The sequence below is a fragment of the Callithrix jacchus genome, chromosome 13, assembly GCF_049354715.1.
Source record: "Callithrix jacchus isolate 240 chromosome 13, calJac240_pri, whole genome shotgun sequence".
Lineage (NCBI taxonomy): Eukaryota > Metazoa > Chordata > Mammalia > Primates > Cebidae > Callithrix > Callithrix jacchus.
The window spans coordinates 117479831-117502265 of record NC_133514.1 but is presented as its reverse complement, the minus strand read 5'-3'; the positions used below and the strand labels follow the sequence as shown (position 1 = coordinate 117502265).

Below are 22435 nucleotides of genomic sequence, written 5' to 3'. Positions count from 1 at the left end.
GATGTGTGTGTTTCGAGCCACAGACGGTCCTGGGGCCTTGGCCCTGACAGGCTGGACCCTGCAGAGCCCACCCTGCCACGCTCCGTGCTGCCGGGAGGAGGTTGGGCCCTCACTTCTTGCGTCATTCTCTGTCTTCTCAGGTTCTGGGAGGAACTCCCCTTCCTCTGCAGGGCTCCATCTTCAACAGGAGCGACAGCAGTGTGTACCACACGGAATGAGCAGCCGTGGCTGGGGGCACAGTGTGGACCCACTTCATCCTGCAGCCCAGCTCCCCTGCTTCTCCCTCCTCCCACCACCAGAGGGTGTGACCCGAAGGCCCCTGGGGATGCAGATGGAGTGTGGCCCGCTAGGCCCCACCACATCCAGGGGCTCACCTGGCCTGAAAGTGCACCCTGGTGGGGCTGCGTTACCCTTGTGCGCAGCAAACCTTACTTCTCGCCTTCCCTCAGGGGAGTGGAGTTCATGCCAGCAAGCCAGCTTATTTCTACACTAGAAATAGTTACCCTTGTGCACAGCAAACCTTACTTCTCGCCTTCCCTCAGGGGAGTGGAGTTCATGCCAGCAGGCCAGCTTATTTCTACACTAGAAATAGAGCCATGTGTTCTTACTGGAGATGCCCAGTGACACTGCCAGCCCAGAAGAGGGCACATAGGGGACAGGGACCTGAGTGGGTCCTCCCAGGACTCTGGTGCCGAGGGGCTGCGTGTGTCATCCCCGGCGCTGTAGGGCTCAGCAGTGGCCTGGCCTTCACCCACTGCACATGTAGCTGTGGCAACCCAGATTGTCTCCAGACCTGGCCACTTATCCTCTGGGGCCAGGCCACGTGGCTGAGGACCCCTGGGGCAGAGGACTGTGCTGCTGGGATCCTCTCTGTGCAGGGAGGGTGGGAGCCTCTGCCATGTGCCTCTGCCTGCACAGCCCTGCCATGAGCGTCTGAGGCTGTTTCTCTGAGGCTTCCCTCCCCTGTCCTCCCATGGCCACCCACGGGCTCTGGCGTCCTCTCTCCTGGTTCCTGAATGCGTTCAGTCAGGTTGCAGTTCACACCCGCTGCTCTGGGAGACTTTCTGCCCTCAGTGTAACCAAGACTTGCTACGTACCTCTCAGAAGGCCACCTGATATGGATTTCAGCTTCCCTGGGCCACTTTGCTACCACTGCCATGTTCAGCCGTGTTGTCTTCCTGATACTCTCCTTCAACAATTCGCTGACACTTGCTGAGCCTTGTCTGTATGATCAAAGGACTCAGAGCTGGTGTCCACTTTAGGGTCTGTCTATTGTCAGCCTCCCCTCTGTAGAGGACCCGTCAGCCTCAGGATGCCCAGGTGACTCCTTCAACGTCACAGCCATCTGAGGCCACTTCCCATTCATACAACAGAAGGCCTGGAGCGAAGTCGTGGTCCTCAGCTGCAGATCCAGTCAGCAGGCCTCCCAGAACTGCAGAACACGCCCTGGAAACCCCAAGGCCAGGCGGGCCCAGTGAGGACGCCCTTCTAGACCGAGTCCCCATCGAGCCCGCCAGCCTCTGCTGGAGTCTTGCAGGCCTGGAGGCAGCTTCTCTGCAAGAGCAGCCTGTCCATTTAGGACTGCACTTCTGGGACCTCTTGAGTCCCTCTCACGGAGAAAGGGTGTGTTTCACCCCAGTCCAAACACATCAGAGGCCAGAGGCACGATGAGCCCTCTTCCTTAGGCCTTCAGAAGTGACTGGAAATGCAGCACCGGCCACAGCCTGCTGGGCTCGCTCGGTGGGTGCTGGGTGCCATTCTGCGGCATATTTGTTGTCCTTTCCAAGAGAGACCCCATACTTCCTCCTCCCCTAGGACTCGCTTCACGCAGATTAATGGTGCTCGTTACATCTGAGACACTCTCGCTGCATCTCGATTGCAGAGGCCCAGCGATGTGAGGGGCGCGCTTTCTGGGGCCAGACAGGGTGTTAAGGGTGTTATCTTCCCTGTCTGGTGCTCCACTCTGCCTTCATTGCAGTAGGCACCAGATGACCCGTCACGAGACACTGCTGCGTGCACAGCAGGCCCTGCAGCCTGGGGGCCACTGCATCCCTGTCAACCAGGCTCCCCCATGCGACGTTTCCTGCCTGTGGTCAAAGAGCTTTCTCTAGAGAAGAGAAAGTCCCTGTTATTCAAGGCTCCCCCAAACACCAGCTTTCTTTGCCCAGCATATGGAGGAAGGAATAACCGTGCAATCAACAGCATCAGCCCAAGTCTGCAGGGCGAGGGAGAAATCAGGATATACGTAAAGACACACCTTACTAGAAACAGAAGGAACTTGTAGACTTCCCTTAAGAGGATGATGGCTGCGAGTGAAGAGGAAATCCTCTCCCAGCATCTATTCCTGCTGCTAGAAGTAGGCAAATTACCTGATCACATATGACAGTATCCAGCGTCTGCCATGAAGTTTGGTCTCAGGACGCTGCTCATCGAGAAATGTTCTGGAAAAATGTGCAAGTAGGTGGAGGGATGTGCCCTGAACCAGGGTGACCAGAAGTCATCCTCTTCACGGCGCATTCATCCGATTCAAGTCCTGCCAGAGATCTGTGTTATCTGAGAACATTATGACTAAAACAGCAGAAAGGAAGGTGAGGAAGAAGACAGGGTCAACTGAAGACGGATTGACAATACGCGTATTTATCCATCCACCTACAGTAACATGCTGGGTGCTTGCTCAGGGCCGGAAGATGGACGTGCAGAGGCTGTGTGTGGGGTGTGAGCTTACAGCTGGAATTAGAAGTAAAAAATAAGGCACCTGAGCCCTGTGACGTGCAGGGGATTCAGGGGAGGTGGGACACATGTGGCCTTGTGGACAGAACCCTGCCTGCTTCCCAGGGTGTTCTGAATATGGGGGAGAGGCTGCACCTTGAGCATTCACTGTGAGTCCCCAGTCTTACTAGAAAAGTCACTTGTAGCGTCGCTCTCAGGCATAGGTTAGGAACACCATGCTCTCTCATGGGCCGTATGTTGCAACTCTGATGTGAAAATGTCTTCTCTGTTAACTGCAGCAGGAGCCCGGATGAAAGCGGGGAGCGAATCCTGGCATCATGTGTGCTCGGGGCTTATGGCCCTGTTTACACATCAGTCATAATAGCTCTGCAGATGTGTTGGGGCTCTGGGGAACAGTGGAGGCGAGGATGGAGGTGGCCCTGCTCCGGGAGGCATCTTTCTATCTGAGGCTCCCCGAGGGCTTCCTGCACAGGAGGGGCCCGATCCCGATGGGACAAGCTGGAGCCCAGATCAGCCTCCGAAAGCCCTGGCTGAAACCAGAGCTCAATTTGGAAATGAAAAAACACACCTTGACTTCATGCTGGTTTTTATTCTTCCACTTAAAAAGTTATTTGAAGGGTAACGTGAGATCCTGGAGAGGACCGGAGTGGCGCTGACACAGAGGCCTGGTCCTGCGTTCATGTTTATCCTAGTTACAAATCGTCTTCTTATGAAGTTGAAAGCCACGTTGAAATTAGGTCATTTTAAAAGAATTTATTAAAAGGTATTGAAAATGCAGGGCCATGGAGGAAGTAAATGATTCTTTGCCTGGGAGATTTAGAACGGATTTATTTAATTCTGGTAATGGGCTTTGTGACCACAGCTGGCGCATATGGGCTGTCTTCTGCCTCCGGCTGGTGAGCTCTTCAGGGGTGTATCCTTTGAGTCCAGCCCGGAGAAAAGCAGAGTTGTGTTCTGTGTGCAGAGCGCAGGCATTTGGGTGGAAGAAGGTTCTTTCCCTTAGGCTTACTCCTCAGCAGGAGTGGATTTTACATATCCAGAGTCCAAGAAAGCTAAGAGTCATAGACGTGTCCTGGCCTGTAATGGGCAGGGCCCCTTTGTTTTCTCACTAGAGGGTTTTAGGGTGCAGACTCGGGGGCCTGATTCTAGAAGGCCACACGCTGAGCCTTCAGCAGGCAGCTCCTTCCCCATGAAGACCAGCACATCCAGCCTGTTATTTCAAAGCCGGCTTCATACTCTGATTTCGCTAATTTCCACGTTCAGGGTATTTCCTAAAAAGTGTTTTTCATCTGGTTGGGCTTGCAATGGATGCCCTGTGGAGGCGCGGCTCAAGGGGTGGGAGTGGGGGGCGAGGGAAGCCAGGCTGAATCCCTCCTGCTGCCCCAGGCCTACCCCTCCCACCCGCCGGGATTCCACAGTATTTATTTAATGGGTTACTTTCTTGTGGTGATGGAAAGTCATCCCACGATGGGAATCCTGAGTGCCGGTTATGAAAGTCACCAAGATGATCACGGAAAGGCCAGCACGCACGCTCTGCCTCGCTGGGAGAAGGCCAGACTTCGGGCCACTCCCATCCCAGAGGGAGCAGCAGTGAGCACCCTGGACCTGGACGCAGCCTGCCAGGCCCCGGGCCACGGCCCACCACCACACAGTGCTCACAGGCGCCACCCAGCCTGCAGACCCGGGGACCCTCCCCGGCCCGTTTCTCTGCCCTTTCTTTATCTCCAATTATAAAGCAGCGCCAGGTTTTCTTGTCAGCCTTTGCCATGTCTCCAAATGGCTTTTCGGTGTCAGGCCCATCAGGAAATTAACTCATCATGCCGTGACAGCTGCTAATTCTTTCCCCTTACATGTCAGATGGATTGCCCGCTGAAGCTAATCATGAATCACCAATCCCTGATTAGAAGGTGCTTCCGAAACGTATGACTGCCATCCGAGAGAACTTTTTTCTTCATGTAAAATGATATCACCCTAGAGGAGTAGAAAACGAATTGTATTCTTCAACAAGATGGAACAGGAGGAGGTTGCTTAAGTGAGCTGTGCGCTCTCTTAAATTATGGGCTAATATTAAACAGTAGAAGAAGTGAAAACTTCGAGCTTTTTTAGTTATGACCTTTCTCGTTCCCTAGTTCTCTTCCTAGAACCAGCTCTGGGTCAGAATTCCCAGCTGCTTCTCAGGTGTTCTCCTTACACCGTCACTTTATCTTTTGTCCACGAAAAAGAAGTTGGCTAGGACTGAGAGACAAACGCCCCAGCAGATCTGGGCTGGGGCTGCCTGGCCCTGCGGAGGCCTCGCTGTGCCCCTCGAGGCAATCGGGTGGAGATGACCGGACGCTTCCCTGTCCACCTCCTAGGACTTTTGACAGAGCTTGGCTTAACTGAACTTTCCCATTTGTGTACCTCCTTGGAAAATCTAGCTTCAGAAAGGACCCTGCCAAATAAATTTAGCCAGAAACCCTGGTGAGAACCTAACCCTAACCCGCCATGTTTGGTGGCCCTCGAGATCTAACCAGGTTCCTCATCCTGCATCACCCCTCTGCGTCAGGTGGAATCTGATGGCCTGGCCCGGCTTCAGCAAGAACCAGTCCTGTGGGTTTAGGTGACTCCCCTTCCCCCGTGCATCCATCCTTCCAGTCATCTTCCAAACGCCAGCCCCGCCCCACACTTCCTGGCTCTAAACCTCTACCTGCTCACTTATTCAGAACCGAGCCCAGTTACGTGCCCAGGACATTTCTTCCCCACTGCCATTTTCCTGAATAAATCTGGTTTTCCCACTGTGACGACTGGCCAGCTCTGGCTTTTCTGTGATACGGTGGGGTCCCATTTCTGAACAGAGTTTATAGATGACAGTGGAATTTCCAGCAACGCACTGACAGAACCTTGGCACATTTCGTTGGTTCTTAAAAGCAAACCATGTAGCAGAAGGATTTCTGCATTAGGCGACACGTGCTTGCCTGCTTGTTCTGTGGTACGTGGGACATGTTTTAGGGCAGCATCTTCTCTGCTTCTTCTATGCCAACTGCTTGGTGAGGCCTGGCATCCCAGAATGATGCCTGCTTGAGTCTGTTTCATGAACGTGACCGCACGTGATTACAACTTCCTTTGTATGGAAACTACCTTGCTCTGTAACTCTCTAGCAGGTACAGGGAGCACTGCTCGACTTCCGCCATGGCAGCTGAGGTCTAAACCATGTCTCCCCGCTGCCTCGGGCAGTCTGATCCTCCTTGCGTCTGGGTGTCCTTGAGGCTCCACTGTTTAATTGGCTACAGCATCATACAAATGTGGCCTTTCTGGATTAGTCTCCAAGTAAATATTTCATTTGCCTTTTTTTTTTTAACTTTAAAGTTCTGTCATATTCTCTGGCAAAAATCACAAGGAAAGCCATAAGCTTGTGTCTTTTTCATAGACCATCCATGCCACAATGAATGTCCCTTGCTCACAAAACCCGTTATGCCTCATTATTCTGAGGCACACGTTTGTGTATGTGTTTCTTAAACCCCTTCACATTCCCATAGTTGTGTAATGAGAGAAGAGAGAGGTAACATTAACCCAGCTCTATAGGTAATTACAGGATACAATGCCTTAGTGAAGCCTCTGCAATCCTTCTGAGCCTAGGAACACCTTCTGTACAATTTTTTTTTATGCAAAGGCCTGCTCTTTTCATTGTGCATACAACGTGATTGCTGGTTTGACACTGCAGGCTACACTGGTTTTATGAAGGATTAAATGCCACCTGAGACATATTTATCCTAAATAAATCACAAACGGTAAACTGCAGCATGTCAGTGTCAACACCCTGGACTGCAGCAGAAAGGTTAGCCATACAGGACTAAGCACGGTTAGGAATTAGCATCCGAGCTGAGGACCGCGGGCTACCGCTAACGGGAGGGCCGATCAAGAAGAAATATTTCCACGGAAAAACATGCCCCCTCCTTTTTTTTTTTTTTTTAGACATGTATGAGAAGCCTGGCGAGGGCCATCACTTTGTAAAGGTCACCTTGATCCTGTCACTGTTTGCTGAAGTCAGTGCTTAAGAAGTCCTGAATGGCCCTGCCATTGTTAAGAAACATGAGCAAGTCACACTCAGCTAATTACGGATCTCAGTGTCAGCCCTGAAATTTTACCTTTGGTTGTTTTTCTGGAGGGGTGGCTGTCTAAAGAAAGGTGGCCTAGAGTGGACAGAGCTCCGCAGTGAGAAGGGCACTAGGAAGGGGCGGGTTCTGCTTCAGAACTGGTCAAAGTGTGGGCTGGTCCCCATGCTCTCTCAGGAAGAGATTTTCAACGGTGCTTGTATTTAAACAAAGAAGGGACCATTCTCCTTTCCTCTGATGTCTGCTTTTTGCGATTTCTAGATGCTATCCGTGATAGAATATGCTACTGTCACCAGAATGCATCTGGGCCATTTGCCAGACGCTGAGAAACAGTATCAGGCTGCAGGGGATGTGCGGCAGCACTCAGCGTCGTCTAGAGGCCACGAAGGAGAGAGAAGCCACCAGCCACAGGCGCCCGGGTGCCCCTCGGTTGTCACAGCTGCCCACCACTGGCTACTGAAAATAACATTCCATTGCGATCTTTTAATGCTATAATTTTATTTCAAAGAAAACAGAAACAGAACAAAACAACCTTTGCATTTGAGGAAGAGTATTTTACAGTTTTGGAAAAGAATATGAGCAATTATATCAGGAAACAAATGACTGCAACATAAACTTGCATCCAACAGTTGCAGTGAATTCAAAAGGAAACCAAGACCACACTGGCGGGCCACAGATGAATCCACAAGGAAACCCAGACCACACTGGGGTGCCAAGGCAGGGGCCACAGATGAATCCACAAGAAAACACAGACCACGCTGGTGGGCCACGGCAGGGGCCACAGGTGAACTCACAAGGAAACCCAGACCACACTAGTGGGTCAAGGCAGGGGCCACAGGGGAATCCACCAGGAAACCCAGACCACGCTGGCGGGCCACGGCAGGGGCAACAGGGCACAGTCTCCATGTGTTAATGTTTAATGTCAGCATTTTCAAATGGACAGAGATCACAAAGAAATCCTACCAGAATGATATCATATGAACAAACCCTTGTTATAAAAAGCGAAATATCGATACAAAGAATATCTTCCAGAGTGTGCATGTCATATATAGGCTTTATTGTATGAAACAAACGAAGTCGAAATTAGAAGCATTGGGTATCTTCAACAACATATATTTTAATTGAATAGAAACTTGAAGGCTTTTTTAACCATAGGCTTAAGAGGATTTCTTTTATGCAGAATGTGATCACAGCAATGAATCCACCAAAACTGTTTGAAGAGGGGATTTATACATGAAATGAGCTTCCTTTGGTCTGGGGACACTGTTATTCTGAAATCAAAAAAAGAAAAAAAGCATGGGAAGGGACTGCTTCAAGACGGGAACACTTGCGGCTGCGATTTTTAACCCAGTGGAGAACAAAATGTAAAGGCAGCTGCATGCTGACTACACGAGCAGATGCACCCCGGCCACGAGGGGCACCTTCACCCTTTCCCACAGCCACGACCCTCTGATAACTGAAATGGGAAAACACTTGTGAGAGGAAAAAACCACTGACAACACTTGGCTTCTCTTCAGCACAACGGCCAGGACAAAGGGGGAGGCCATTGACTAAAGGACCCCGGTGGACTGGAGCTCCTCACCGCAGCCTGGGGCCGGCCCTCCCATGCACTCGGCAGCTGGCTCTCTGAGCCCAGCCCATGGTACCCTCTGTGGGCACCTTGCTGGTGGCCGGTGTGACTCTTGCGGGGAGTGCACGCTCAGGGCTCATAGAAGCCTCATCCTCATGGTTTTGAAGGTTTCAGAGGAAGCTCAAGGTACACAGCCCCACTGGAGCTGAACCCTCCCAACCTGCCCTGTGCTGAGTAAAGGTGCCACATTTCACGCTTCCTGGAGTTCGCTGCTTTCTCTTTGGCTCTGAATGGCCGCTGTGGCTGGGGAGCCCTCCTGTGTGTAGATGACCACACTGGCCAGCTGCTCTGCCCCGCTTGGGGCCCCGGCTTCTGTGCCCAGCGTGGCCCCGGCCTGCAGGAGTTCCTGTGAGTCTGTGGCCTCCAGCACGGTGTGGGAGTACACGCCCGTCTCGTCCTCAACCCCTGGTGGCAGCTCTGTCACGATGTAGTGTGTGGCGCCCTCAGGGAAGCTGCTGCTGGACTCCTGCACCATGGCCTGGACCAGCTCCTCCGTCACGATGATTTGTGAGATCTCCCCATCTGACTCCACCAGGTCCACGTGCTCGCCTTGGGCCTCCTGCATGATGATCTGGGCGCCTTCCCCTGCCACCATGTGGACGGCACCCTCCTCGCTCACCACTACCTGGGTGACACCGTCCTTGACCAACTGGCCGGCCGCAGCTGTGTCACACACAGCAAACTGGAGGACACCCTGGACCATCTTCTTGAAGGCCACCTGTGCCTGCTCCTGAGATGCCACAGCCACTGAGGGGCGGACCACCTGGGTGAGCACCTCCATGGTGGCCGGGCTCTCCTGGGTCTCTGGGAACATCTGGATCTCGGGGGACTCGGGGTTGGCAGCCACGCGGGAGACCTCCTGCCCAGGCAGCTGGATTAGCACATCTTTGGGGCCAGGCCTGCCCTGCTCCTCCAGCCCTGCCCTGCCCTCCACCTCCCCTAACTCAGTGACTGCACAGAGCAATGCATCCAGGGCTGACGATGCCTCGGGGGGAGCCACTCCAGCCTCCGAGAGCTTTAAAATCTCCTGCTTGGTCACCTGCTGTATCATAGCACCACCTGGACTAAGGGACTCATCCATGCCGTGGCCTTCCACAGAGCCTCCCACGACGACCACCTGGGTGGCTCCGTCAGCTAGCTGCTCAGGGAGGATGGGCCCAGGCACCATGCTGCCCACATGTGCCCCACTCTGACTGGTGGCAATGACCTGGCCATCCTCCGTGATGTGCACCACCCGGGCCACCTGGCCGGCCATGGCCAGCGTCTGCAGCGTGGCGGCGGCTGTCTCCTCCACGGAGGCGTCCAGGGCAAACTCCCCATCATAGCCCTGGAAGATGATGACCTGCTGCACCTGCTCGGGGGGCGGCGCCGGCCTCCTGTTGCTCCTCAGGGGCTTCTCCTTGACGAGTGGCTCTTCTGCCAGGGCTGCCGCGGTGAAGGGGCTGTCTGTCTCCACGAAGGTGGCTCCTTGTCCCTTCAGACGGCACTCGTAGGACTTGGAAACAATGCCTAAGGGAGACAGGGACCAGTTAGAGCCTGGAAAAAAGACTTGTAGGCTTATAAGAAAGACAGTTCTTCCGCAGAAGCATTGAGGCCTTAGCAGAGACACCATGACCCCCATTCCAAACTCCGAGGAGCTCTCTATGGTGCAAGCATCAGTGGGGTCAGAGGCCTCCATGGGCGTCTGCAGGCGGGCTCTCAGCTCGAGGGCACACACAGTTAATGCTGGGTGTGCATTTCCCCAGCCCTGGGTGAGCTGTCCAATACAAGTCTTTGCAGGGGTGTGTGCCTCTCCAGTGCCTGGGGGAGGAGGCTGGATACCCTCCTCCCTGCCACCATCATTTCTTTTGTGACAATGCAGTCATGGGTGGTAAGTAAAGTTCAGCAAACAGCCAGCAGCAGCACCTCCTAACCCAAAGGAAAATCTTTTTTTAATGACCAAATATTATATATGGTCTATTTGTTTATTCAACAAAAGGGAGGAAGGCCTTGCATATTAAAGTTTAAAAAATATCAATAAACACAGCTGTAAAAGTTTAATGCAACAAATATTTATTGAAGATCCACAATGTTTCAGGCGCTGAACCTAGGTAGGCGGCCTGTGAGGCCATGTGAGTCACTGCATGCTGGCAGCTGCAGGGCGCTCTGCTGGGTGCTGGGCACTCAGGGAGTGAGGGGATTCCACACTGTGGAACTGCGTGGTGGGCTTCGAGGGGCCAGACTCACATTCCTCCTCTCTGTCCATCTTCTGGACAGTGCCTGGCATGGAACAAATAATCAACAAAGATGTGTTTGCTGAATGTCTGGGATACAACGTAAGGTGACAGGCACTGCACAGAGACAAGCCGCACACTCATGAAAGAATATTCAGGTAAAGATGCAAAAGAGAAACAACATTCTAACCCTGTCTTGGGGACAAGATTCAAGCCATCTCTTAAGGGCTAGGAGGACAAGGCCTCCCAGACACAAGCAGCCACGGGCCAGGCAGAGGCAGGAAGGCTGTCCCCACAGTGCTTCCAGGCCTCAGGACAGCACAGAAGGCTGGGGCTGTCTGGAGAAGAATTTGCTCATTTCAGAGTGGGCTGCCCCAGGCTTCCTCTGCCCTGCACTATGGGCTGCAGAGAGGAGTGGCTGAATGTTTTCAGCAGGAAAATTGTAGGACTGTAACAGAGGGTAAGAAATTTAGGATCTGAAGTGCCAGCTCCAAATGCCTTAGTAAAAACAATGTGTGTAGAAAATACCATAAGCCCCTTGGTGCCTGGGCAGAGGCAATAAGGGGAGACCAGGAGAGAAAAGAAGGGGTGGGCGGGGACGAGAGTGAAGAGGATAGAGCCGAAGCTGGGCATATCCCTGGTCTGGGGCCATCCCCTGCCCTTCACAGTCTGCCCTTTGTCAACGGGATACCCAGGGCGGGCGACTGGTGCCTGAGGCTCTGCTGGCGAGCGGGATCTCAAAGGCCTGGGCTGCTGCAGGTGCTCTTGGGCCAGGGACTGCAGCCGCCATCTGTGCTGCACAAAAACTCTGGTGGCACAAGGACGGCGGGGATGGGAGGCGCTGCGCGAGGGCACATGCCCAGGTGCATGTCACACCCTCCTCAATGTCACTGGCGACACAGCAATGCTGCCACTCCCCGCCTTGTGGGTAAAACAGGTCTGGAAATGGCAAATTTTATTTTCATAAAAAAGAAATGGGCTCTTTAAACAGACTTCCTGTTTTCTTCCTTAAATCCCAATTTTCCATCAGTTTCTGAATTGACTCCATCCTTCTTAAATAAGACAATGATCTATAGAGGACATTTCCATATCTCAACAGCAACCACATTTTTGAGATATTCTGCTCTACTGTCTTTAAGGTGGTCAGTTTCTTAACAGCATCTTTTAACCTTACCAAAAGGGAAAAAAGGATTAAGAATTGTTAGAGATTATTTATTGCTGGCATCTCTTCAGAAGAGTCAACGGTTTGCTTATCATGTCGGTGGTGTCCCACAAGAAAGCATTTCTTTCAATGCCGAGTTCATTCTGAACACAGATCCCAGACAAGGCCTGTCTTCCTGGGGGTACATCTCCGGCAGGATCAGCGGAAACTGTTAAACCATGTTTACCAAGAGGACACGCCCCAGCTCTTACCCAGGCTGGAGGTGCACGCTCCTGGATTTGAAAGTATTAATTAACTGTTAAGAACTTTCTCAGGGAACTCTGTAAAGTATGAATCTTAGAAAGGTTACGGAATTTTAGGTCAAGAAAAGAGCTACCAGGAGATACTCCTGTGTCCTTGCTCTGCACCTACAGAACCCGAGCATGAGCAGATGGAGTCGGGCTGGCAAACCGCAGGGGTGAGCCAGGCCTGGTCTCGTCATCACGTGTCAGGCAGAGGAAACCACCGCATCTTCAAGGCCGACTCACCCTTCCCAGAAGAGGGTCCAAATGTTTATGAGTCTAGCTGAGGAAATTTCCTAATTATAGTGCACCCTGTTTTCTCTTGGTTACCCCCAACCAAGGACAGAGAACAACTGAACTGGGCACCCCTCAGTGGGGCTGCTGGCTTCCCCTCTGTGTTCTGCAGGAAGCAGGCGCTTCCAGAATATGACTTCCTCTTCCTGAGGTCTGGTGGTAGCAGTTACAGGTATTCAACCTGTGTACCCACGCTGTGCGGATGCTTGGAGACTTTCCAAAGGTCACGTGTGGCAAAGAGTTTTGAGGAAACCAATGCAGAGCCTTTGAAGGGGTCTGCCTGGGCATGTGATTGGAGACAGAGCTCCTTTCTACCTACCTTGTCCCTCTTTCCACTTTGCAGAAAGAAACAACCCATGCCCAACCCCGCCGGGTGCCTTGCCCTCGCGAAGATCAGAGTTTAAAAGCTCAGCTGAGAGGGGCGGGCATGCAGGTCCTGGGGCAGGGGCTGAGCCGCTGCCTGTCTCATGGTTGTCTTCCGAACCTTGATCCTCCTACGTTCTCTCCTAGAAGAGGCCAGAAGCCTCGAGGGCAGCACTCACAACTCTTGAATTCATGCCCCCTTTGCACCTAAGCGTAAGCTGGGCACATGTGGCTGATACCCGGTCACTTTGCCATCTGCTGGGACCTCTAGAGGTCTTTGTCTCCTGTACTTGACAAATTCTTTCTCTGGAATGCTTGCAATTTCTCCCCAATCCCCATTTCTTACCCAGTGCCATCTTCACACATCATCCTTGATTTGTTTCTGTCTGTTCTCTATTTTAAAGGTCATTTTTAGTCTCATTCAGAATTATATAAAAGAGAAATAAGGACACAAAAACAAAGAAGGCAGCCTCTCCAGTCATTCCCGCCCCTATTCATTGTAATCACAAAAAAGGACAAACTGTGGGTACATTAGAAGACGGAAGAAACCACTGTAGTTGGGAAAGAAAGAGCAAACATCCTCTTCTTAGGTCGCTGAGGGAAGAAATGGTGGATGCTCCAGTCCCAGCAATTCTGTTCTTTACTCTGCAACTGGACAGAAAATCTCTTGGGTGTAAAATTAACCTTTGAATCCCTTGCAGCACTGATAATTATGCTATTCTGAACCACTTACTGAATTTATTTGAATCCAGAGGTGGGTTAAGCCACCTCCAGGCCATTAGCATGGGTAAATACTGCCGTCAGCACGGCGTGTGAGGACGCCTAGCACCAGCAACGTCTTCACCTCCGCGCCGCACAAACCAGCCAGTCCATCACAGTTCATAAATGCGAGCGCAGGTCCATCTTTTGATTCAGCAATTTAATAACTTCGAGTGCTGTCAGTACTGCTTTGAAAAATAGCACCTATAAAATGTAACAGCCTCAATCAGATTGAAAAAGATTCACCCACTGAAGATTCCTCCATTTCAACCATAATGAATTAATGTTGAGCTATGTAGAAGTTCAAGTGTCATTTAAACTAATGTGAATCTCTTCTGTAACTTTAAACTCTAACTGGGCTATGACCAAGAATTTGCTGGGCACATCAACTTCCAGTTTTGAGCTCTTTCTAGTAAAGACGAACTGTAAAGCTCACCAAATGCAAATGGCCAAATGGATGGAGTGTTTGGAAAGCAGGCACGTGGTACAGGGTGCATCCTTCACTGCTTAGTCACTGTTAGGGCTCTAAAGTCCCGCAAGTCTTAATGGAGCGTGGATGCTGAATGCAGGGTTTGTATTCCAGTACCTTTTTTAAAAAGACACTGTCGGATTTCAGTAAAATAACAGTAGCTAACCAAACGGTGCCTAAAATCATTCATTTTGGGTCTGTTTTCAATAGGACATTAAGCAGCTTCTTTGTGTAGAAGGCACAAGTGACATTAAAATGCGGCCTCGTGCCCAAATACGAAGTCCGCACTTTCTGCCCGTTTGCTTTTGTAAGCACGGAGACATTTTACTCCCTTCTCAGAGCCGAATGCATTGAAAGTTCACAGCTTGGATGGAATAAACAGGTAGTTACTGGGGAGTCTGAGGGTTTGCTTTTGGCGAGAGGATTTCGAGGTCAGCTGGCTGCTCTGGAATGCCATTTTGAAGCTCGGCTCCTTCCGCGTTCTTGAAGCCAAGGTCTCCAGCGTGGAAAAACACAAGCTCCGTTATGCGGGGGTGGAGGGGTTAAGCTGCAGAGACTCCACTCCCCAAAACTGTGCTCAGGGCTCCCTTCTGCCGTCAGGTGTGCTTCTGGGGGCGACGCAGGGCTGGCACCTGACTGCTTCCTTGGTGTGTGCTTGCTGTTCTTTCCTTACTGTCACCATTTTTTCCTACAGAATAAATACCTTATGCTTTTGTTAAGCGTACATTTAATTAAAATGTACAGAATTTGTGCAGTAAACCCGAATGAAAAAAATAAAACAAGGGCCCCCTCTCTTGAAGGCATACGTTGTGAATGAAAAATGTCATTACAGACTAAAAAATTTTGCAGTAAACAGGGCCTACAGAGAGAAGTTTCCCCTGTAATGACATCCATAAAATACACAAATGGCACTTTTAGTACCATCCTGAATATGGCATTTTCTGTGCTCTACACACAATCTAAATGGTTTGATCATAGAGCATAATACTCCATTGGGTTTATAGAACAATCAATGTTCCATAAAATGATGTATTTATCCAATAGTAGGCTCAGCAGTTACTGGTGTATGACATTGCAGGACACAGGCTCGGGCTCCGCGTCGGCACACATGCCGGCTGTAAAACTTATCTACCACCTCTTCAACAACTTCATCTCATCTGTGGCAAGTAATTTGTGGAAGCCTCAGCTTGGTTTTAAAAAAAACTTGTAATAAAAATTCATAGAATTTTCAGGAGAATGAAAGCTGATGACAATAGAAAGGTCACATTGTGTCTCCACTAAAGGGGTCAAAGGTGGCTAGCAGATCTAAAACCGAAAGTAGATTTCATGCATCACGTAGCAGATAAAGATGGCATTAAAAAGACATGTCGTGGGGTGAAACGCCTAACGCCTACAAAAGCCTGTGCTAATATCCTATGTAAACCACTTTGTTGCTACAAGTCAGCATTTATTTTAAATTTTGAAGCTTCTCTTGAAACGGTACTAAATGTTGACACATTGCTAGGCTACGTCTCCGACGCTGGGTGGACTTTAGTAGGCCCAGTAAGCTTGAGAATACTGGGTTGGTTTACTGTCATAGTGAAAGTACCTTGAATACAATGTGATTAAAAAAAATAATACTTTTCATATAAAAAGTTGGGACACACATGACATTGCAGTTCTTAAGCCACATATAATTTTTCTTGCCTTCAATTTTAAGATGTAATTTTAACAAGAATGTTAAGAAATCATGCTTAATGTCTATTAAATGAAACAATATTAACAGATTATGCTAATAAATTGGAGCCATATTTTAATGTCACAAAAGCTTATAAGTTTCTCAAGTGAAAGCAGGAAAAATGACAAATTAAAATTCAATGAAATATAACCTTTTTAGAAATTTCCAAGCAGGGAATACATTATTCTTACAACACAGCCACCAACAGTTTAGCCAGTCAAATCAGTATCAATAACTGCTCTATAATGCATTCATCTTGTAGAGAATGAGAGCTCCCCGGCATTGCGCAGGATGTCCTGTTACAGAGCTCCCACTGGAAACTGGTTTTGACGACGTGATGCTTTCCATGTTAACACCGGGACATATTATGGCAACTCCCTGCCTTTGAGCTACTTCTTGAACTAAACAATGAACTTCCTGAAGTTCCGGAAGGGGAAACTCCAACCAAACGGCTTAGGGACCAGGATCAAGAAAGAGGATGAATCTGGGGTAACAAGGGACAGGGTCACCTCTTAGTTTTATCCTCCAGCAACCAAATGGCAATTTCTCCTTTTTTGATTTTTTGAGAACAAAGATTGGTCTGTACCTCTTGTCTCTCCATTATTTTCAACAGTTAGAAACACATTCTGGTCAGTGTTCCCAAAATTCACACACAAAACAAAGAGGCTACTTGAAATACAAGATTAAGAACTACCTGTAATCTTTGACATACATGTTAAACATGATAGCAAAACTAGTGAGATTTATCTCAGAGGACAGATTAGTTTTGGTCATTCTAAAGCTACAGTCAACCTAAGCTGATGGGGCTGTCCTAAGGATGAGTGACACCCATCACAGTGTAATCAGTAAAAGGAGTTTTGGTAGCTATCTGCTGTATACCACATATAAACATCTGGAAAAATGGTGAAGGATGACAGTGAAGTCTTCGCTGTGCCCCCATTTCATGAAGGCCACTGTTTTCTAAGAAGAGATGGGGAATGGCTTTTCTGTAAAAATTAACTGAGGTTCACACCATTTCCCAAAAACTCCTTCACATAAATTCAGATATACAATTTCTTTGGATATACCCCACAATTTTTGGTAAAGGAATATTTACAATAAACCAGGGCAGAAATTTGGGTACCAAAAGTTTTAGTTCCTTTTTCTTAATTTCTAGGGGTACTACATCTAACGCCAGCAGCCACTGAAGACAATCACAGGAGACCCCTGAAAAGAATTCTGGATATTCACAAAAAACAAAGACTAAATTTTATCTTGAGTTGGAAATACATGATCAGGCAGGTTTCTAACTTTACCAAGAACAGTCTCCACGGGCCGAGATATTTCCATGGGCACTGAAGAGTGACAAAGAACAAAAGACAATATTTTACCTTTAAAGTCACAAACCCTAGGAAATGTTGTATTATATCAGACTCTTAGGTATATATTATCATTTTCATGCATGAAGATCTAACAGTAATGGAAGTTATGCACACAAATCTCACTCAGTAAGATAAGAATGCATGCTTTAAGGTTATCTTGACAGGCTTTGTGGGGTGGAGAGGAAGGGCAGCGGTTAACTGTTTCTCTGCTGTGCAGAGGCCTATGAGCTACACCGATAGATCACCATACACAACCATGTACCTTTGGAAATTGAACTCAGGTGACAGAAACAGTGTCATCGAGTTTCATGAAGGGTGACGAGATGGCACTTTAAAATTAGGCTGTGAAGCTCTCTGATCTGGTCATTTACCCATGAACAGCCAGAACTCCTTCTTCAGAACAGGCAGTCGATGTGACAGCAGAGAGCACTCAAATGTCTTCCGTTCTATTTGGGACAAAGCAAGGGGAGGGGTGGTGGAGGGGAAACCAGGCAGGTATCAACACAGGGCGCGTCCCTCACTCTGCACATGTTTCTGGGTGTTGAGGTCAGAGTCCTGGCCTCTTGGAGGCACCCTTGCCTCTCCTTCCAGTGCAAGCCCGGCTGCTCCTGTGTACCAACACGTGTTAGTTATTAGTGACAACAGCCGAGACCACTAACCGCGCCCTTCAGGCTTTGTATGGGGGGATTCCCGGCTTGGAAAAGAGCTGTGGAATGTCAGTCCTGGAGGAGCGAGGCTACCAGAAGATCTTCAAACTCCACCAGACAAATAGCAGCCCCTGCTTACCGAAGGCTGCCTCTGTTTGACTTAAAGATGTAATCAACTGGAACGGGCATTCTTTTTTGCACTATGGAATCAGAAAATTAGGAATCCCAACGACCTTTTCCTGAGTGTCCTCTGACAGTCTGTGAACTCCCAATGCAGGTAAACAGTATCAGGAGACAAGTCCTGTTCTTCAAAAGTTGCACATATTATACCCACCTTAAAAGGTAAAATTCTGCAAATAAGCCCAGCCAATTCTGCTGGAGGGCACGGCTCTAACAAGGCTGACTTTCAAAGGCTAACAAGGCAGATTAAACCTGTTTCCTTTTTGCTTTTCTGGCAAAACCCTATAAAAAAACTGCCATTCACTTTTGTGGTCATGTTTATATTTCCTGTATATTACAGTGTCTTCATATCGTTCCCGAGGAAATGAGAGGAAACAGACATTTGTCTTCATTGTAGACACTTTTGTAGGAAGGTAGAAAGCAAACCACTTCTCAGGAACTGCACAGAGGCACCATTAACATCAAATTTACAGTAAACAGAACCTACGGCTGGGGTAGAACACTAACTGTTAGTATTTTAATGATCAGCAAAGCTTTCGGAGTCTAACATCTGCTCATAGGCAAACCACAGCAGCTGCATGTGTACACTCAAAACGATGCGGATTTCTTCTCTATGCCTTAAGATGAATCACATGTTCTGGGCACATGGCTGCTCTTTCCAACGGAGCTGCTGGGTGCCACAGGACCCCCAGCACCCTGTGGATAGCAACCCGGGAAAGCCTGGGCTCTTTACAGGAGAAGATCCAAACCCGTAGAAATCCATGAGTCCAGGAAATGAAAGTGGAGAAAGGGTGTAGAGGCCACTGCTGGCCTGGGCAAGGCTGGTAGGTGCCGGGGAAGCAAGGCCTCAGGAGCCATCCCCGTGGAACAAGCCAGGGGCAGGACAGGGGGACGTGCAGGTGAGGGGATAATGGCCCTCAGTCCCTCAGTGGATCTACCTGGATGGACTTGGGAGAGCCTCTGTGCCAGGCCGCACCCAGCCTCAGCCTTTTCTACACACGGCAAGGCCGAGCGGGCGGACTGGACGCTGACAATGTCCAGGTAACAGATTTTCTTCTCAGCCAGTGTGAACTACAATCTTTATTCTCAACATTTTCCTGAATATCTAAGTTAAACTCCTATCCTGACCTGGAAACAAGAAAAGTCCACAGGGAGATCCTTTCAAAAAGCACAATCCACATGAATACTGACCCCAGGCCTGACGGGGTCCTGTCTACCTGGTGCGCTGTGATCATCTGAAATGCACAGAGTGGGGTGGGGCGGGACACGGGTGCAGCTGGCACGAAGATGTCGCTGTGTCTAGACGGAACAGTGTGCCATTTTGTCTCAGCAGCTATACCCGGCACCCTGAAGTCCTCCAGAAAATTTCCATGGCAGATTTTAGGGTAATAGGGTAATAGCCCAATGAGGTAATAAAATGTCATGGGGCTGGGGCCACTTACAGGACCACACGATTCCACTGCATTCCAAGAGGGTATCTACAGGAAAACTCTCTTTTTAAAAACGTAGTATTAGTTTATGAGGAATTTAAAGGCTTTGTTAAACAGGCGGCACTATTTTGCCTTTTCACTAAAAGCCTGTTTGAAAGGAGTTGGCTGGTAGGCACACACGGCAACACGCATGCAGTGTGGATCCGGACGTTCAGGGAGTCACACCCGCGCACGTGCAGCTTTCTACACAGAGGCACACGCAGGAAAGCAGCAGCAAAGCTGTGTACGGGGCACTGCACAGGGACCCCCGTAGAAGGCACCTGCTGTGGGACAGGTGACGTGAACACGGGGAAAAGGAACCCGCCACACGTGATCTGAACTCAGACACCTACGAAACGAGGTCTATCAGGCGGCTGACACCCAGGGCCACTTGGCACACGACCTGTTGCCCACTTGACATAACCTTCAACAAGATTTAGAAAGGCGGAACTTGGAATGCTTTCGGAAGGAATGTCTAAGGGCCACTTCTTCTGCCGGAACTTCCCAGTCCCAAAAATAAAGCTGCAGGCCTGACACCGGCGGAGGATCTTCAAAGGACATGGGAGGACCAGAAGGCAGGTTCCCCGAGATCCCTCATGGAGGGAGAGGCGCGGCATTCAGTCCCATTCTTTGTTCCCTTTTTTTCCCTATGGATGAACAAATGGCTTACCTAGATATTGTGAAGGGGCAAAGCCAGTCTAGGACAAGTACATGCCTCCTGTGGCAGGTAACGGCGTCAGGAAATGTCATGGGGCATAATGGGCTGATTATTAACAGTATTACCTAAAATTTAAACACTTTATATGCTTAATCAAATGTACTATTTCCATGTTTTCTTGAAATATATACATATATGTGCGCACATGCAATTAAGCACACCCAAGCACACGCCTTCATGGACATGCACACACGTGCAGGAACAGCTAGCGGTGTTCCACAAGGGTAGCTTTCCATCTCCATTCTCCTCATCACATTCCTTATCCAAAGGATAAGTGATTTTAGGTTTTAGGGATATTAGGTAGATACTCACACAGCCTGTTGTACACACCTCCAGATATACAGCCTGTTGTACACACCTCCAGATACTCACACAGCCTGTTGTACACACCTCCAGATACTCACACAGCCTGTTGTACACACCTCCAGATACTCACACAGCCTGTTGTACACACCTCCAGATACTCACACAGCCTGTTGTACGTACCTCCAGATACTCACACAGCCTGTTGTACACACCTCCAGATACTCACACAGCCTGTTGTACGTACCTCCAGATACTCACACAGCCTGTTGTACACACCTCCAGATACTCACACAGCCTGTTGTACACACCTCCAGATACTCACACAGCCTGTTGTACACACCTCCAGATACTCACACAGCCTGTTGTACACACCTCCAGATACTCACACAGCCTGTTGTACGTACCTCCAGATACTCACACAGCCTGTTGTACACACCTCCAGATACTCACACAGCCTGTTGTACACACCTCCAGATACTCACACAGCCTGTGGTACACACCTCCAGATATACAGCCTGTTGTACACACCTCCAGATACTCACACAGCCTGTTGTACACACCTCCAGATACTCACACAGCCTGTTGTACGTACCTCCAGATACTCACACAGCCTGTTGTACACACCTCCAGATACACAGCCAGTTGTACACACCTCCACATACTCACACAGCTTGTTGTACACACCTCCAGATACTCACACAGCCTGTTGTACACACCTCCAGATACTCACACAGCCTGTTGTACGTACCTCCAGATACTCACACAGCCTGTTGTACACACCTCCAGATACTCACACAGCCTGTTGTACACACCTCCAGATACTCACACAGCCTGTTGTACACACCTCCAGATACTCACACAGCCTGTTGTACGTACCTCCAGATACTCACACAGCCTGTTGTACACACCTCCAGATACTCACACAGCCTGTTGTACACACCTCCAGATACTCACACAGCCTGTTGTACACACCTCCACATACTCACACAGCTTGTTGTACACACCTCCAGATACTCACACAGCCTGTTGTACACACCTCCAGATACTCACACAGCCTGTTGTACACACCTCCACATACTCACACAGCCTGTTGTACACACCTCCAGATACTCACACAGCTTGTTGTACACACCTCCAGATACTCACACAGCCTGTTGTACACACCTCCAGATACTCACACAGCCTGTTGTACACACCTCCAGATACTCACACAGCCTGTTGTACACACCTCCAGATACTCACACAGCCTGATGTACACACCTCCAGATACTCACACAGCCTGTTGTACACACCTCCAGATACTCACACAGCCTGTTGTACACACCTCCACATACTCACACAGCTTGTTGTACACACCTCCAGATACTCACACAGCCTGATGTACACACCTCCAGATACTCACACAGCCTGTTGTACACACCTCCAGATACTCACACAGCTTGTTGTACACACCTCCAGATACTCACACAGCCTGTTGTACACACCTCCAGATACTCACACAGCCTGATGTACACACCTCCAGATACTCACACAGCCTGATGTACACACCTCCAGATACTCACACAGCCTGATGTACACACCTCCAGATACTCACACAGCCTGTTGTACATACCTCCAGATACTCACACAGCCTGTTGTACACACCTCCAGATACTCACACAGCCTGTTGTACACACCTCCAGATACTCACACAGCCTGTTGTACACACCTCCAGATACTCACATAGCCTGTTGTACACACCTCCAGATACTCACACAGCCTGTTGTACACACCTCCAGATACTCACACAGCCTGTTGTACACACCTCCAGATACTCACACAGCTTGTTGTACACACCTCCAGATACTCACACAGCCTGTGGTACACACCTCCAGATACTCACACAGCCTGTTGTACACACCTCCAGATACTCACACAGCCTGTTGTACACACCTCCAGATACTCACACAGCCTGTTGTACACACCTCCAGATACTCACACAGCCTGTTGTACACACCTCCAGATACTCACACAGCCTGTGGTACACACCCCCAGCCCATCACAAT

The 22435-nt window shown here is 49.6% G+C and overlaps 1 protein-coding gene across 3 annotated transcripts in view; it reads right to left on the bottom strand.

Moving 5' to 3' along the window:
* Positions 1-7302: 7302 nt before the first annotated feature.
* Positions 7303-22435, bottom strand: part of ZNF407 (zinc finger protein 407) — a 474883-nt gene continuing 459750 nt past the window's right edge. For 2 of the 3 annotated variants that reach the window (XM_078348272.1, XM_035271367.3), the window contains one exon: positions 7303-9960. In XM_078348272.1, coding sequence (XP_078204398.1) covers positions 8642-9960 — 1319 coding nt within the window. In that variant the 3' untranslated portion in view covers positions 7303-8641. The remainder of the gene's footprint in view (positions 9961-22435) is intronic. The other variant, XM_078348273.1, reaches the window with a different exon arrangement.